This window comes from Lagenorhynchus albirostris, chromosome 13, assembly GCF_949774975.1.
Source record: "Lagenorhynchus albirostris chromosome 13, mLagAlb1.1, whole genome shotgun sequence".
Classification (NCBI taxonomy): Eukaryota; Metazoa; Chordata; class Mammalia; order Artiodactyla; family Delphinidae; genus Lagenorhynchus; species Lagenorhynchus albirostris.
The window spans coordinates 25,889,397-25,906,091 of NC_083107.1; the positions used below are offsets into that span (position 1 = coordinate 25,889,397).

Sequence of the window (16,695 nt, forward strand, 5' to 3'; positions counted from 1 at the left end):
TAGCAAACAGTACATCAGAAGTGAACAATCTTAATGGGGGCGGGGGGTGGGAGTCTCCAAACTGAATGGAAAGATGGGACAAAAAGATCAAAGGGGAAAAACAAACAAAAGGAGAAACAGATGAGTAAAAGGCCACGTCTACTTTCCCCCGTTATAGCAGCTTTAACAGCTTCCAGTCTTTGAACATCACTTTATGCGGGAGGTGGAAGGGGAACAGGCTATTAGTCAGGGCTTCCTTTGTGTACCTACAACCTGCAGGGGGAGGGTGGGATTACAGGGAATCTTAAATACCACAATCTGGGCCCAATTCAAGGGGGTGCGTGGGGTGGGGGAAGAAGCCACACAGAATTTGAGTGCAAAAAATAAATATAAAATTTATTAAAACACCCACAATATTTTAAAGATACCAGGAGTAATACAGTTCACAAACCCAGTTGTTTGTGTAAATTATAATAAAATACAAATCAAAAAAGGATACATACTTGCAATTTCTAGGCACCCTAAATTAAATCTGCTGAAACACTGGGGGAGAAGGGAAGGCAAGGAGGGTAGCTCAGGAGGCAAACCAATAAAGTGGGAGGAAAAAATATTAACAAAAAAGTAAAAATTATACAAAATAAAATTATCAGCATAAATTTACTGTACTAAGAATATCTACAGTTTAATAATACACATCCTATTGCCTTGAGACATTGCAAAAATCTACCATTCATCCATCAACCCCAGATAAACTTCATTTCAAGTAGCCACAGTTACAAAGTCAAGACGGAATATTCAAGTATGGTTGTTAAGTTCACCTCCATTGGAAGCCAAGTAACCAAACAGGAATTCAAAGAGAGAAGAAATAAAACACACCAAAAAGCTACAGGGGTTCTAGATGAAGTCTAATGCATTAATATGCCACAATATGACCTGTCCTTGTTTCTTTTTTTTTTTTAAATTAGAATACGTGAAAAAGAAATTACATCGCTCCTGTTTTTCTCCTCCTTTTTCCCCTCAAAAGAAAAAAAAGTACTGGAACCAAGAAAATTTGGATGTTCAAATGAGCCAAATAGTATTTTTTAAATCCTCACGTGAATAATGATGAGTTATCCCTGAATGACAGGTAGTCAAAATGAGAAAAGAGCGCAAACAATACCACTACAAAAAGCATCCCTGATATCAGAATAGAAGCAAACAAGGAAGTAGGCCAATTCTCACTGATTCTTAGGCAAAAAGCAACTTTAGACTTTGCATTTCTGTGCTGCAGTCTCTGCTCAGGGAAGAAGCCTATTGCTTTGCTCTTGTCGGCAGCTCTGCAGAAGGAAGGGCTGGGAGTGCCAAGACAGGGGCCTCACACATGGAAAAACTCTTTGCACATGTGGGTGTGGGACTGTATAACCTATGTTGGGGGTATGCACCCCCAAAAATGTTCATTTTGGTCCAGGGTATGTTGAAGCTGGCCATGTACTACAGCAGATGCAACTGGCTAATAAAACTAGGTTTTGAGGGAGTCATTTCAAATGACAGCAACGATGACTGAAAAAGCTCAATGAGATGGGCATGGGAAATTCACATTTTATTCAAAAGCAAAAAAAGGAAATGAAATAAAGTCAACCACAGTCCTTCCTTTAGGCATTCTGCCATTTTAACTGAAGAATGAAACACAAAATGACCCCAGATTCTTCAAGGTCAGGTATGTCACCAAATGGACAACCTGTATGTATCAGACCCTCATGGAATCTACTTTACCAAAGTTGTCACGATGTCCCGTTTTTGAGGTATTTAAAAAAATTATTGTGACAGTGGATGACACAAAATGGAGCTTCCTGTTGAGTTTTTAAAATATCAACTTTTGTGGACCCAAGAAGAAATTTAGAATAGCACCAACTAAAAAGAGCCTCAGTGGCACTGAGTGAGCAAAGCTCCTTCCTTTAAGTTTGAACATGAGGGGTTCCCAATGAGAAGCAGAAGCATTGCTGGGGCAAAGGCTGTGGGGAGCAAAGGAATGAGACCCCCGCCCACCATGGTCCTGGCCAGTGCTAGGTGAGGAAGGAGGCCCATCTGGCCCACCTTGGTATGCAGAGCACCTTTGGAACCCTCAGAGACATCTACTTGGCACCCTGGACTGCAGGAGGAAAACATGTGTTGGCTATGAGAATGCCTGCCACGTTAGAAGAGGCAGGAGTACCCAACTCCCCTTCCTCCAAAAAAAAAAAAAGAAAAAAGAAAAAAGAAAAGCCCTTCACACCTCCTTTCTTATCAGGCCTAAGAGGACAGATGTGAAACGAGAGCGCCCCGCCACCTCCAAGCCAGGAAGGCCCATTCCCCTGTCACAGTAAGGGGGCTGGCTGCCTTCGAGACTTGCCTTTCTATTTGGCCAGCAAGGGAAGAATAAAACAAAACAGAAAAACTGCTCAGAGCAGGTTCTAGCACGTAAACAGAGGTCTAAGGAGACAGCACCAAAAGGGGGGAGGGGGGGAGAAGCCAAGAGAGACTGGAGCCCACCTTGTTTTTGGTTGGTTGTGGTTTCAGAACCTTGATAGCACCTCAGCAGGACAGGATCAGGGACAGTCACATTAAAACACCATAGCACCATTTTATTTATACTATTTCAATTCATAAAAATGCTTCCTAGTCCATAAAACACACTTCAGTAACAAAAGGAAAGAGAGATTGGTTGAGGCACGTCAGGGCTATCATTTTAATTTTCCACAGCACTGCCTTGGTGTGAGATCTGGCGGTGGTTAACTTCATGAAGCCTGGCCGGGTTCTCTCAGTGGAATCAGGTTACCATCTACTTACTCACTGTCACCCGTCCTCGCACACCCACTGCTGTCTGGTACAAAGCAATTAAGATCTGCTCTTTCTTTCCTTACTTTAGCACTTTAAAAGTCCCTTGTTCTGCAAACTACTGTTTCCAAAAGAGGCTGGTGAAAGGACCAAGAGGGGTGGGTATGATCTCTTTCCATGCATACCTGTCATCTCAGTGAGACAGCAAAGCAGTACCCACGAAGCCAGAGTGTGGGAAACCTAGGCCCTGCCAAAAAACACACCAAACAACAACAAAAACAAGAAACCTCAAAATCCATGAAACACCTTACTCAAGATTTCTGATGGTTAGATAACGGTTTCTTGAGCTAGCACCAGTTATTTTGCGAGAACCTGCCGCAAAGCGATTTTTATTTTAAAAACCTCTTAGCACAAAACTTTGCAAGTACTTTCCTTGCAAGCAAAAGGCAGGGAAAACAGAAGAAAAGAAGAACCAAATGTCTGCACTGCATGTCGATGGCGTCTGTGGACAGGGCACACTGGGGGATGACTCTTAAGACTCCATCATTTCCGCTGCTATACTATTATTAAAACTTGATCATGTTGTTAGGTTCTTTAGTTGCAATGGCTTTATTTTTCTTCTCATGATAAAAATGTCTGTTAATCATCTTTAGGACTTAAAAAATGATAGTGCCAGTAAAAAATAAAAATTTGATTTTTCTCTTTAAGAAACCTTCAGCAGCAAGGGGGGGGCGATAAAGAGCTGTGCATAGTTACTTTTTAAACATACGTCTAAAGCATGCTAATTTAATGACTGAGATTTGAGGTAGGTTATACATGTAGTGTGTAAAAATCAGCATGGGCTTGAGCATGGCAACAGCACCACCTAATTTCTGAAACACCGTTCTGAAGGGCATGGGGACGTCCAATGGAGACTGCCTCTTGACTCGCTTCTCAGCAGTCTATTTGCTGATCTAGAATTTATGAACCGAAGGCTGTTTGGGCTGGGGGGACAGACATCACATGCTTTTAGCTTGTATTGGTTTCTTCTTTCATCTAATGGCTTTGCTACCAAAGGGGGATGAGGGGAAGAGTCTATTTAACACACATCAAGGAGATTCATACATGCCAAGCATCAGAATCACCTGGGTTACACTCAGGACCTTCCAAACCAACAGCCAACCTGGGGCTTTCCCGGGTCACACAGACGGTCACATTCTCCAAATGTTTTGTAAAATATTGTATTTCTTGCTTAAGATAATTTAAAATGAAGTTTTCAAGGCACCCCCGCATCTACCTAAGCACGGAGTCAAATGAGACCTGCATAAAAGTACTGATGCGATAAGCAAAATAGCATTTAAAGGACCCAACTTTTCCTCAAAACTAGAAAATCAGCATGCTCATTAAAGACTCTGCTTCCTTTAGCTTGTCAAACTGAAGGTCAGAGGTTTTCCTATAAATCTGAGTTCTGAATAATTCGAAATCCTGATAAGCTCTTGGGTATTTATTTCAAAAGCAATAATATTTCATTTTTGTCCTGTAAAATAAATGCAACTTTACAGAATATGGTAAAAGTGAAGGATAGACAAAGCACGTTAAATATTCAGCTACTATTTACAATTTCTCCCACAATTACATGTTAAAACATACTTTTTTTCAAGTTGCTGTTTAAATCTAGGCAAAAGTGCTTAAAAAAATTTTTTTTTTCACTATTTACAGTTAAAACCAGACCACATAAATGCTCAGGACATCTCACAGCGACTCTCCGCCAGTGCTTCTGGAACAGTTACAGTAAACACCCAGCGGGTCAATTCTCAGCTCTTACACAAGGCACCTGGAAGCTCAGGAACTTGCCTTTAGCATCATCATCTGATTGTTAAACTCATTTTATGAAGACCCACATCTGAATAAAACTGCTCAATAAATATCTGATGTTTATCTCAGGGCTTGGCTGTCATTCACTGTGGGGCCACATTCCCCTCTGTGTCCTTACGAAGCCTCCCACTCACCACACACATCCACATGGGTAGCTGGATATAATTTCTGCTAATACCACAGGAAAAACAGACACTCCAAGAAGTCTGACTTGCTGTCAACGCATGTTGCTTCCACCGGTCAGGCCCAACCTCTCTCAACGATGTTGAAAAAATTAAGCACCACATTCTCATTTCAAAGAACTGAATGAATGCACCAGAATTTTAGAACGGGCATGTTCGAGTGGGTGGAGAGGGGAGGAAGGAAAGGAGAAAATGACCAAATAGAGAAATGGCACCAATTAGGGAGGACAATCATAGCGACCTGCTGAAAACGTTTGACTCTTGCATTTTAAAATCATTAAGTGTAGGCCCCACTCCCCAGATGATAGCATGGAGGGGGTGGGCTCAGGTATGAGGCATGCACCATTGTCCGATGTGAAATCCAGGGATAAGGAGATGCGTTACTGCTGTCACACTGCTGTGCGGAGCTCCTGCAGACACAGCCTGCCCGAGTCAAGGAAGTCCCAGCACAACACTACAGCACCGCTGGCTTTTCACAGCTTGGGTTCAACTTCCTGTTTTTAAAGATACAGTAGCCCTTTTCGGTATCAGCACAGACTTTGGGGCATTTTTTAAAACAAAAATCTGCCACTAAGACGAATTCCTTCGGCCAGTATTCGTTGGCTAGTCGGCTCGGCGGAAGAGGCTCCTGAGAGCCTCTGGATTCCAGCGCCATCCCGAGGTGCTGCCGAGGGGACCACGGTATCACGTGACTTGATAGCTAAGGGACAGAGAGGATTCAGTGTGGAGACTAGCAAGCTTGAAGCTGTCTACTTCCAACCTGGTTTCTGGGAAAATCTATGCCAGCATCTCAGGTGCCTGGCCTGGGGTGCACCTGCCCCCATCCCCGACTCCAAGCCGGGGACTGGAAAAGGGACCCCAGCTGTTTTCCTACAGATTCTCCCATCCTACCGGAGAGGACAGAAGCTGTCCTGAGGGCTCCCTCCCCTGAAGGGAAGGCATGTCTGTCAGGAGGGATGCAGTGGGTGGCTACAACCTGCACTTGGCTCATGAGGGGCCGATGGCTGAGAGAACCTTGTCAGCTCCCAAGAGGGCCAGGCTCACCAGGCCCAGCACAACTGGGCAGGAATGAGTGCTTCTGGCCTTTCCTGCCGATCCTTTACCATTACAATTGTCACTTTTAAAAAAATCCAATAAATACACATTTTAAATGGAATTTAAAACTACTCCTTTGTGAAAGGACACTATAAACTTTCTTTCCATTATTGTGATATACAAGGATAGAGTTTTAAAAACAAGAGAAAATAAAAGGTCCCCCCAAACAAGGGAGGAAAAAAACCAACGTGGAGATATAAATATTAAGATCACGAAAAAATCACCCGACAGCCGTAGTTTCTTCTTCAAAGTGCTGGGGAATTGGGGGGAAGGGAGGGGCGGGTCAGTTCTGAGGTTTGGACCATAAATACATATATATGCGTATCTATATATGTATATATAGATAAAAAGACTTCTGCACCCCCAACCCGCCCCCAGGTGTGAGGGCGAAAGCACCACAGAGGCAGCTCGGGCCTGGCCCGACGCTGAGGTACGCTGGCTCCCTGGCACCCTGGCGCCTAGATCCAGCGGCTGTAGGGGCCCGTGACCTTCGTGTAGGCGTACGAGGACACGGTGACTGCTGAGTCCGTGGGCACGGCCAGCGCCTGCCGGGTGGGGACAAGCCCCTTCTTTTCCTTATGTTGGGGCTCGGGGACCATGGCACCCCCCCACTTGCGCTTCTTCCCATACAGCTTGGCCTCCTGCTGGCCCAGGCCCAGCCGGGCGGCCTCCTCCTGTCTCGCCCGCGCCCTCTCGGCCAGCTGCTTCATCTTGGCCTCCCAGAGGGCCAGCCCGTGATTGGGCTGGTTGAGGTTCTTGTGCTGGTAGAAGACCAGCGAAATGCGGGTGGGGTGGCAGCGGTTGGGTTTCTTGAGGGGTGTGGTGGCGTGCAGCTCCCGCCGGGCACACTCGATGAGGATGGAGCCGTGAGCGGGGGCCACGGCCACGCCGCCGATATTCTCGTCCAGGAAGTTGTGTTCACTGTCGGACCACAGCTCCTCCTCTGCCTCCTCTGCCCCAGCAGCGCCGCCGCCTCCGCCGCCCTTCTCCTCCTTGACTGTGCCCTTGCTGGGGGGCTCCTCCGCCGTCCCCTCCTCCAGGCCGAAGGGATCCCACAGCTTCTCCTCGGTCTTCAGGGCCCCAAATAGCTTCTCAGTGGGGCCCAGGGGCATGCCAAAGGACTGCCAGGCTTTGTCCAGCTGGCTCACCCCCGGGGTTGGAATCCTTCCCTCCTCCCCTTTCAGGGGGCTCCACAGCTTGTCTTGGAATCTGGGACCACCTTTCAGGGCAGAGTTGAAATCCCCGGCTCCTACCGCCCATGGCTTCTCAGTTAGGCTGGGCCCAGCCAAGGCCGAGGCGCTGTTCGCAAACTTGCAGTGGCTCCACGGCTTGCCCCGCAGCCGTCCTCCGGGCTGCGGGGCTGGCTGCTGTCCCTCGCCAGGGAATAACCCCCACTGATGCTGTCCATCTGGGAAGTGGGAAGGGGCCAGGCAGCCAGCCCCCAAAGAACCAAGCTTATCGGGGACAACAGCAGGGCTCTCTGCAGGAGGGAACATACCCCAGCTGCCACCCACACTGTGAGTCCTCTTGGGGGACACGCTCGGGCCTCCTGAGTACTGTCCCCATAGGTGATTGGGTCCCCCATTCTGAGACGCCTCAGGCAAAGGCATTTTGCCCATCTTGCCGGGCTCTCTGGGTACAGATTCGGTGTGGACCAGTGGATCTACTGGCTCTTGCTTGATGGATCTGTTGTAGCAACTGGAGCTCTGTACAAAGGGAGAGGGGTCCCTGGACACTGGGTGGAGCTGGGGGGCCTTTGGAAGCAGGTACTCCTTGGGGCCTGGGTAAGCAGGCTGCTGGTGGTGTGGAGCAGGGTGGTGGGTGTCTGTGGGAACAGCCTGGCCAGGCAGCTCGGCAAACTCAGCACCACCGTAGGCTGGGCTCAGGCTGTTGTGCAGAGCGTGGAGGTCTGGCTTCTTCTCAAAACTGCTGTTGCTGCCACTGTGCCCCCAGGTGCTAGGACCCAGGAACTGAGAGGGGAAGACGGGGTTACTGGATGGAAAGCCATAGTAGCCAAATGATGGAAGTGCGTACTTGGAGTGGAAGCCGTTGACGGAGGCCAGGCCGGGCTGTGCATAGTAGGAGTGGTAGGAGTACACGCTGTTCACGCTGTACGGGTCGGAGGGCCGGCAACTACCCAGCACCGAGTAGCTCTCCACCACCGCGTTGCCGCTGTACTTGAAGGAGCTGAAGTGGTTCTGTGGCTCCACCTTGAGGGAGGGCTTCAGGCTTTGCCGGGACAATCCACCCTTCAGAGACAGGCCTGAGGAAGACAGGAGGCAAGACAGAGAAGAAGCACAGAGAAGCACAGAGACGGACGCTCCCTCTTGCCAAGGTTTCCTCTGCTGGGCGGGCGAGACGAGTGAGGCTGGACTTGCTCCCAGTGCAGCGCAGCGTGGCCCGGCCCCACGGAAGCCCCAGAAGAGCAGCCGGCAGCGCCCAGGGCTCCGGTGTTGTCATTCTTCCCGACTCTAGCGAACTCAACCCGGCCTCACTGAAGCCCCCTCGTGCCAGCCACTGCAGGGACGAGGGCCGCCCCACACCCGAAAACCCTGCTGCAGACCACACGCCTGCCGCCTCGGTACTTTCCGCAGCGAGGAGAGCCGGTGAGCTGGGGGGACGCCCAGCTGCCCTCTGGGAAGACAGGGAGACCGCCTTCATTTGGCTCCCAGGTGCCTCCCATCTGGCCTGGTTTCCCGGGGCTGCTGCAGCTATGGCGCTGACTGACAAAATTAAGACAATTGATGGTCCAGGTGGCTGAGAGACCCCAGTACTTTTCTGTATGGAATTCTACCTCAAGGCAGGAAGAGTGGTGGTAAGGGAGCCGTCCAGGGCCCCCCACCCAACAGTGCCCGTGCCACCCCCGCCGGGCACCCTCTCCCCACACACCTGGGTCAGTGGGGATGCCAGCCAGCTCCAGGGCCTCCTGCTTGATCTTCTCAGGAGTGCTCAGCTTCTCCTTCTGAACCTTCTTCTTCTCGGCTGCCGCCTTCCTGGCTTCCAGCTGCCGCTGGCGGCAGGACTTGGCGGGCTCCGGCAGGCGCCGGACCTCGCGGGGGAAGGCGGTGAGCACCTGGATGGCCCCGCTGCCCACCTTGGCGTTCTGGTTCTCCTCACTGCCAAACTCATCCGTGTTGGCCATCTTGTACAAGGGGAGTACGTGCAGCTGCTCATCCTCGGGAATCTTGCCCACGCAGCGATTGTCTTCCTTGGTCAGGGTGCAGACCTGCCCCAAACATAGAGACGGGGAGGGTGCTTGGGCTTGGGGTAGCCAGACACTGCGCGGGAGGGGCTGAGCGTCCCGCACACAAGGCCGCCCCTTCCCCACGCCGTCCCAGCCCCAGCTATCCACTATTACTTTCCGGAGCATCTAAAAAGCGCATTTGTCTAGCTTTACAGAGTAACGGTATCACCAGCGTTTAGAGTCTGCTCGACAGTTTTCAAAGCACATCCGTTCACTTTGTCTAACAAGGCTCTGGGGGGATAAGATGACCGGCTCAGGGTCACAAGGCCAGAAAGGGGCCAGGTCACGACTGGGAGATGTGCTCTGCCCTCCACTGCCATCATTGCCATTACATGTCAGCACACAGATCTCGGACCTTCCACCATTACCCTCCTTGCCTTCAACACTCAGTCTCCTTTTGCCCTTAAAATTGAAAATTATATATGCTGGTTGTAGAAAATTTAGGCCAGCACAAAGGACATAAAAATTATCTCCATAATCCCACCAACTAGAAATAACCCTTGCATATACTTGGTCATATACACACTCACTTTTTTTTTTTTAGACTTTAATGTTATTTATTTAATGTTATTAAGAACACACTCACTTTTTAATAATTAAATAGGATCATTTATATTATGCATACAGTTTTAGAATAACTTTTTTTTCTTAACACAGTATATTTTCTTACATGTTAAGTATGCTTCCCCAATATGATTTAAGAGCCACACAATATTATTCCACTGTATCAATGTGTTAATTTAACTAATCCCTCATGACCACTTAAACCTGTTTCCCTATCATAAATAATACTTTTATCCTTTTCACTGGATTTTCTAAGATACTTAATTCCTTAGAATAAAAGCCGTAAGGGAGAACTGCCACATATTGCCAAACTGTGCTCCAAAATGATGATCGTCAGTGTTTCACTTACCCTGGCAGAATGAGTTTCAATTTTCCTATACTTTTGCTGATACTTTTGCTATTAATTTCTTTAAAACTTTCGCCTGTTATCAAAATGTACCTCGTCGTTGGTATGTGTTTCTCTGATTATTAATAAGGTTTGATTGATTTTTTTTCTCATTTACGTTTTACTCTTATATTGACTATATTTTATTTTCTGTATTCCTGATGTTCTGGCATTTGGGGCCTTGATCCTGGAGGGACCGTCCCTCCCCTAAGACTAGCTAATTCCTATAGATAGCAAATGATCCCCTGCCAGTGCAACTCTGATACACAAACCAACCAACCCAGAGTTCCCACCCCCAACCATCTCCTTTATAAAACTCTCACACACCAGGCAAATATTCTCTCTGCCTTAAATCACCCCAGGGCTAGGTATTGACAACTAGGGACCACCTCTATAGCCCAGAGCCCGCAGAAATTATTCAAACTCTCCACCCTCAACTTATTCAGCTTACTTATCCTACCTTGCCCATTCCTTTCCACGAAATCCCCAGGAAAGCTCTGGGCTATTCTCTCCCCTCTCTGCCTCCTGACAAACCCTGCTGCTGCCCAGTGAGCTGCCAAATGAGGACTCCAGGGCTGTAAGTGTCCTCATCCTGGGGCCACTGCACAAAGCTGTGCTGAGGACGCCCTCCCTGTGGTCTCTAGAGGAGTCCAAAAGCACTGACTGCCATCCACAGGAGACTGGTCGATAAGTGGCGGCACAGCCACACACACAGCCTTAGAACGTGCTGCCTATATCCACTGACCAGCAAGCTGTCCACCACATATTCTTGGGTTCAGAAAAGCAAGATCATGGAACAGCACATACACATAGTGTGTAAGATGTATACAACTGTGCACACACACACATTCAGGTGTCTGAATGGACGGCCATCACGATGCTAACACAGGTTACCTATGAGATAACAGGCGTTTTTGCTTTATACTTGCTCGTAGTATTAAAATTATTTTTTACAATAAATAATTGTTTAATTAGAACAAAAAATATTATTCATTTTTGGAAAAAACTTATTTTTCACTCCAAACTCCGGAAGCTCTGGGATCCAAATAACCTCACTGTGCTCCTACCTCTTGGTGCCCCACCCTCCTTCCCTGCCCCCTCTCCTAATCCTGGAGGGCCCCTCCTCCTTTCTCTGTATTTTAGCTAGAAACCTTCACAATACAGTGTAGACAGTAGCCTGCCCCATCTTGCTTCTCAGTCTTGGACATGGAAAAGGAGGACAAGGTGGAGAAATGAAATCCTAGGGTTGGGCCATTCATCCCCTTGGGGACACAAGCTATACCGACTCTGGGAGCCCCCTTTCAGTTGAATATGCCCGTGCCCTTGCCTCTTCCAGAGCCCCCCTGGGAGCCCTGTCTCCTAGGACCTAGTTAAAAAGCAGAGAAGACAGCCACATTACCCCTTCCAGGGTGCCCCCACCCAAGCCCAAACCTCCTCTCTTTTCCATCTGCACTCACTCTTCTGGGGCCAGCATCCAGGCTCATGGCCCTAACTATAAACTCAGTGCTCTCCACTGGCTATGAACTCAGTGCTCTCCAGTCTCAAATTCATTTCTCCAGACCCTCCCTCTCCCCTGCCTACTCTACATCTCCACCTGGACATCCAGCAGGCATCTCAAAATAGAATTATTGTTTTTCACCCCAAAACTGGTCTCTCCTGGTATTCTACATCTCAGTAAACACCAACACTTGCCTAGTTGCTCAAGCAACTCACACATCCTAGGTCCACCCCAACAGCAATTACTCTCAGCTACGCCTTCAAAATCAACCCACAACCTGTCCAAGTACTCCCCACACCCCACCCTCACTCCTGCCCAAGCCCTGTCACCTCTGGCCTGGACAAGTGTCCCAGCCTCCTACCTGGCCTGCTTGCTCTGATTCTCCCCCACCCACCCCTACCCCAACATATTTTATTCTCCATCTGCAGGAGCAAGAGAGTGCTTCTGACTTTATAAATGAGATCTCAGGGCTTCCCATCACACTTAGAGCACAACCCACAGCCCTCCCAGCCTCCCATGCTCCCTGAGACCTCACCCCTGCCTGCCCCTCTAATCTCACTCCTCCGAGCCTTTGCCTGCGCTGGTCCTTCTGCCTGGAGCACCCCACCCTCACGCATTCAGTCCCTTACTTCCGCATCTCTGCTCAGGTGCCCCTCCTCATACAGGCCTCTCTCCATGTCATCTAAAATAGCATATGCTGTCATTTCATCCCTTACCCTACTTCATCTTCTCCTCACAGCCTTCCTTGCTACTGGACATTATATCACATTTTTAGGCAGCACTCTGTCCGGTTTATTCCCCGGCATCTAGAGCAGTACCTGAGGCACAATAAACATTTGCTCAATGCATGAATCAAAAGGTTGTTTGGACTTAAATCCTAGTGCTCAGAGAGACCTGGAGCACACTTTAGAGAACTGGGAGACACTGGGCGCCCAAGAGGCTGCATTCTGCAGCACCCAAGCCAGCCTTGCCCCTGCATTTCCCAGAGAAGTGGGCAGGAGCAGGTAGTCTGGCAGGGACCCTCCCTGCCTTGAGCCCACCTATCTGCAGAGAACAGGTGTGCGCCCTCCCAGGATCGTCTCTCAGGTGGGGCTGTGACAGGTCACAGGCTTCCTTACCACCGTGCACCCGTTGTAGAGGTTATGCTGGTCCTTGTGGGCGTGGGCACAGAAGTCCATGCAGGCCGTGACCCCTGAGAAGGGCCGCCCTTCCTTCAGCCCCAGGCGGCAGTCAATCGCTATTTCCTCATTGGTCACCTGTGTGGATGGCCAAGGACAGCTGCTCGAGTGACCTGAGGTGAGTGGCCCTGATTCGGCATGGGGGAGGCCAGGTCTTAGAGGGAAGGAGGGAGGAAGGAGGTTAAGGACCACAGCCATCTTGTACTTGGGCTGTAGGAGGGAGGTTTTCTGGCTGAAGTCCCTATAAGGGGTTACTTCCTTCTGGGTTATCTCAAGTCCCTCTCACCTCGTCTATGGGGTGCAGCAGTGACAGGTGAGAGAAACTCAAGCCTCCCCAGTAGAAACCAGAGCAGAGGAGGTGGAGTATTATTAAGGGGAGAGAGACAAAGACCAAGGATACAGGAGAGACAGCCTGGGATGTGGTCGGCTTGGTGTAAACAAGGGATCTTAACAAAGACCTTAACAAAGATCACTGCTCTAGCTCTGGCTGGGCTTTTCCCGTAAGGAACCCACTCCGCTGTTCCCTCACTTCAGGGAGCCTGGGCAGAGATGTGGGTGACATGTGGGCACAGAACAGCCCAAGACTCAGTACCTGGTTCTGATAGGCCTGGGGGGCCAGCCGCTTATACAGGGGAGCAACTTCGGTGGCCAGGTCCTGGAAACTCTTCCGGAGCACTTCTTCCTGTGGACAGAAGAACAGTCACACACCTCCAGGGCAGCCCTGCCTGGCAAACTCTGCACACGGGAAACTGACCTCCATTCTAGAACCACTGCCGGGGTGCCACTGGGAAGGCAGGAAGTAAGGTGCTATCAGGTATCTTTATGGTGTTCCCTCTGGGAGGGGTGCCAGGTCTGTTTTAATGCTGGAGACGCTGAAGCTCACCAGGAAAGACACTGCCTGAGGGTCTGGTCACCCTGACTACTAAGCACCTGTTCTGCCAGGCTCCAGCCCAGTGCTGCTCAGAACACCTAGAACAGGTTCCTGCTCTTGCTAAGCACTTGCTCAACACCCTAGGTCAGAGGTGCGGGATGGCAGGCATGTACAAGCACGAGCGGCAGGCGTGGGTCCTTCTTGCAGTGGTCCAGACAGGTAAATAAAGGCAGGGAGAGGTGGGTGAGGCCCGTGCTAGAAATCCCACAGCCAGCTAGGCCCAGCGCCCATCACCAGCCAGGTACACGGCCAGACCACAATGTTCTGTCCTTTAGACCCGCACCATCTCATGTGTTTAGCCACAAGCCATGTGTGGCTATTGAAATATAAATTCATTTTAATTAAAATTAAATAAATTTTTTTTTAAATTAAGAAGTTTCAATTAATTTTTTTAAATTTAAAAATTTAAAAAAATTCAGCCCCTCCACTGCACTGGCCACGTTTCAAATGCTCAGTGGCTACATGTGGCTCCCGTGGCTGTGTTTTCTACAGAGAACATTTCCATCAACACAGAACGTTCCACTGGATAGCGCTGCCCTCGACAGAGCAGCAGCCCTCAGACTGGCAGAGAGTTTAAGGTATCTGCAGCCTCTCTCTGGCTCTCTGAGGGTAACAAGTTGGGCTACGGGGGCTCCTAGCCAGCCTTGAGCACAGGCATGGAGAGTTTATGGAGAAGAAAGAAGAGGAAGAGGGAAGAAAAAAGGTACCAAACTCACAGAATTAGAAATGGAAGGGTGAGACCAATGGCTCAGCTGTCTGTCCAGCAGGGCGGCCAGAGTTGCCAGCCAGCCTCACTGCACCTCCCTGGCTGCCTTCCAGACGCTGCCACCAGCATAGTGGGCCGGAAGCCAGCACAACACGGGGGTGAGGCTTGTGAGCTCTGGGGAAACACAGGCCAGGGTTTAAATGCTGACTTCATCATCACTGTCACATGGCCCTGGGCAAACCATTTGCCTCACGTGTAAAGGGAGCAGTAACAGGGCCTAGATCCTCAGGCTGTCATGAGATTAACTGAGACACCTGTGAGGTGCTGGGCGGAGTACCCAGCACTTAGTGCACAGGAAATGGTAGCTGATGGAACAGGGAAAGTATTTGTGAGAAATTAAAGCCATTATTTTCATTCATGGTAATTCCTAGTTCCTGGTGGCACTGGGACTCCTCCATTCATTGAAGCAACTGCATTTGCTGCTTCTGGGGGAGGCCAGGCACTGCCATAAGTAAAAGTCTAGTGTCAAATCAGACTCTTAGACTAGGTCGTGTAATAGTCAGAAAGCTGGGCTTTGAGGGGAAAAAAGGGGTTCTAAATTTGGACGTGCTTCCTTTTATTTCTGAAAAGCAAAGCTTGGAAGTCTGAGCATAGAAATTTACATGTGGTGTAAAAAAAATGTGCCCCAGGAGAGTCCCTGTCTCCTGGAAAATGGGGAAGCCCTTCTGGTAAAAGGAGCTTGGAGAGGTTTGGAAGGTAGAGGCTGGGATCAAGGTATTGCCTGGATCCAGTACCCCTCTCACAGTAGCAGAGGCAGAAGGCAGGGAGGCTGGAGGAGACATGACAGAGAGACCACTCAGGCCTATGCCTGCTTTGCATCTGGACTCCAAGTGGAGACCCCCTTGGGATGGCCCTCATAACCAGGGCAACAGAGAAGTGGCAGAGTGGGAGGTGACCTGACCTGACGCTTCTGGTTCCCAGCCTAAGCTCGGCCTGCAGAGGAGACCCTGAGGCCCCTTGTGCTGCTGTCACTGGGTTGGGGAGGAGCTCTGGTGGGCGGGAGGAGGCCTCAGGCCTAGTGGCCATACCATGTGGATGCCAGACCAGTGCCCGAGGACCGTGCCAGGCCCCCAGCAAGGAGACACCAAGGACCTAGACAACTGGACAAGTGCACAGAGATGTGGGCCCAGCAGCCAGGCAGGATGAGGGACACCTCGGGACATCCAGCATCGGCCAGAAGGTGGCCTGAGGGCCAGTGGCCCCTCTTTGTGCCACACGTCACACCCAGAAAGATGTCTTGAGAAGAATGGAGGGGAGAAATAACCCTTTAAGCGGGTCAAGCTCTAATGAGGAATCTGAACATTTACCTTAAAGAGACTTTTCTAAACTGCAAGAGTCTGAGGTACCTGTAATTGGTAAGTCTAATTTTTCACTCATCGTATTCCTCCACACTACACCCCACATACCTTATTTCACTGCAAGATAAGGTCAGTTCAAAAAAAAGAAAGGAAGTTCCATTTTCTACACATCTGAGTCACAGTGTGCTAATCCTACATCCCACCGGGACTATTAAAGGCAGTAGGTGGAACAGGGTGAGTGGGAGGGTCTCATGCTCCCTGTGGGGCTGTGCTCACCTCTTTGGGGTTGTCCCCCGCGAGGCGGAACTTGCGAGGAGTCTTGCTCCGAGCATATTTGCAGCCATTGAAGTACATGCTCCAGGAACAACCGAAGGAGAATGAGGCACCACAGGTATTTGGGTCTTTGCCTTGGCAAGCGCAGGTACGGCTGCAACATATATCACATGTTAGGCATACGAGGCACATTTTTAGTTCTGGAATTTTCCCCCTTCCTCGGGGGGAGGCCCTGTTGAGGCCTGGCATCCACTGGCCTCCCAGTGACGGCCATGACATCCTTCCCTGACCTCAGCTCCTTTCCCAAATCTCTACCCTTGTGGGCAGGGAATCAGCTCCGAGCAGCCTGTTTGGCTCCCACCCGAGCCTGAAGTCTGAGAGTGTGCTGCGGGGAGAAGCACACGGGCTGTTTGAGATGGCTGGGGAGGATCTAATCAAAAACCCAATAACGTTTACACTTTGCCTTAACTTTAATATCCTGACCAGCTCCAACACAGACCACACAAACGGGAAGAATGTGAACCACAGAGTTTGAACATGCCTGCTTCTTGCAGGCCCAGGTGCTGACAGGCCTTTAAACCAATGAACACTGACTTTACCATCCAACACTTAATAAAATCCAGAAACAACCCAAATGCCCTCCAACTGGGGAATG

The 16,695-nt window shown here is 49.7% G+C and overlaps 1 protein-coding gene across 4 annotated transcripts in view; it reads right to left on the bottom strand.

Moving 5' to 3' along the window:
* Nucleotides 1-390: 390 nt before the first annotated feature.
* TET3 (tet methylcytosine dioxygenase 3) overlaps nt 391-16,695 on the bottom strand; it is a 114,997-nt gene continuing 98,692 nt past the window's right edge. For all 4 annotated transcript variants that reach the window (XM_060169553.1, XM_060169554.1, XM_060169552.1 and 1 more), the window contains 5 exons: nt 16,044-16,194; nt 13,365-13,454; nt 12,713-12,850; nt 8,793-9,129; nt 391-8,166 (listed from right to left, as the gene is read on the bottom strand). In XM_060169553.1, the coding sequence (XP_060025536.1) occupies nt 6,362-8,166; nt 8,793-9,129; nt 12,713-12,850; nt 13,365-13,454; nt 16,044-16,194 (2,521 nt within the window). In that variant the 3' untranslated portion in view covers nt 391-6,361. The remainder of the gene's footprint in view (nt 8,167-8,792; nt 9,130-12,712; nt 12,851-13,364; nt 13,455-16,043; nt 16,195-16,695) is intronic.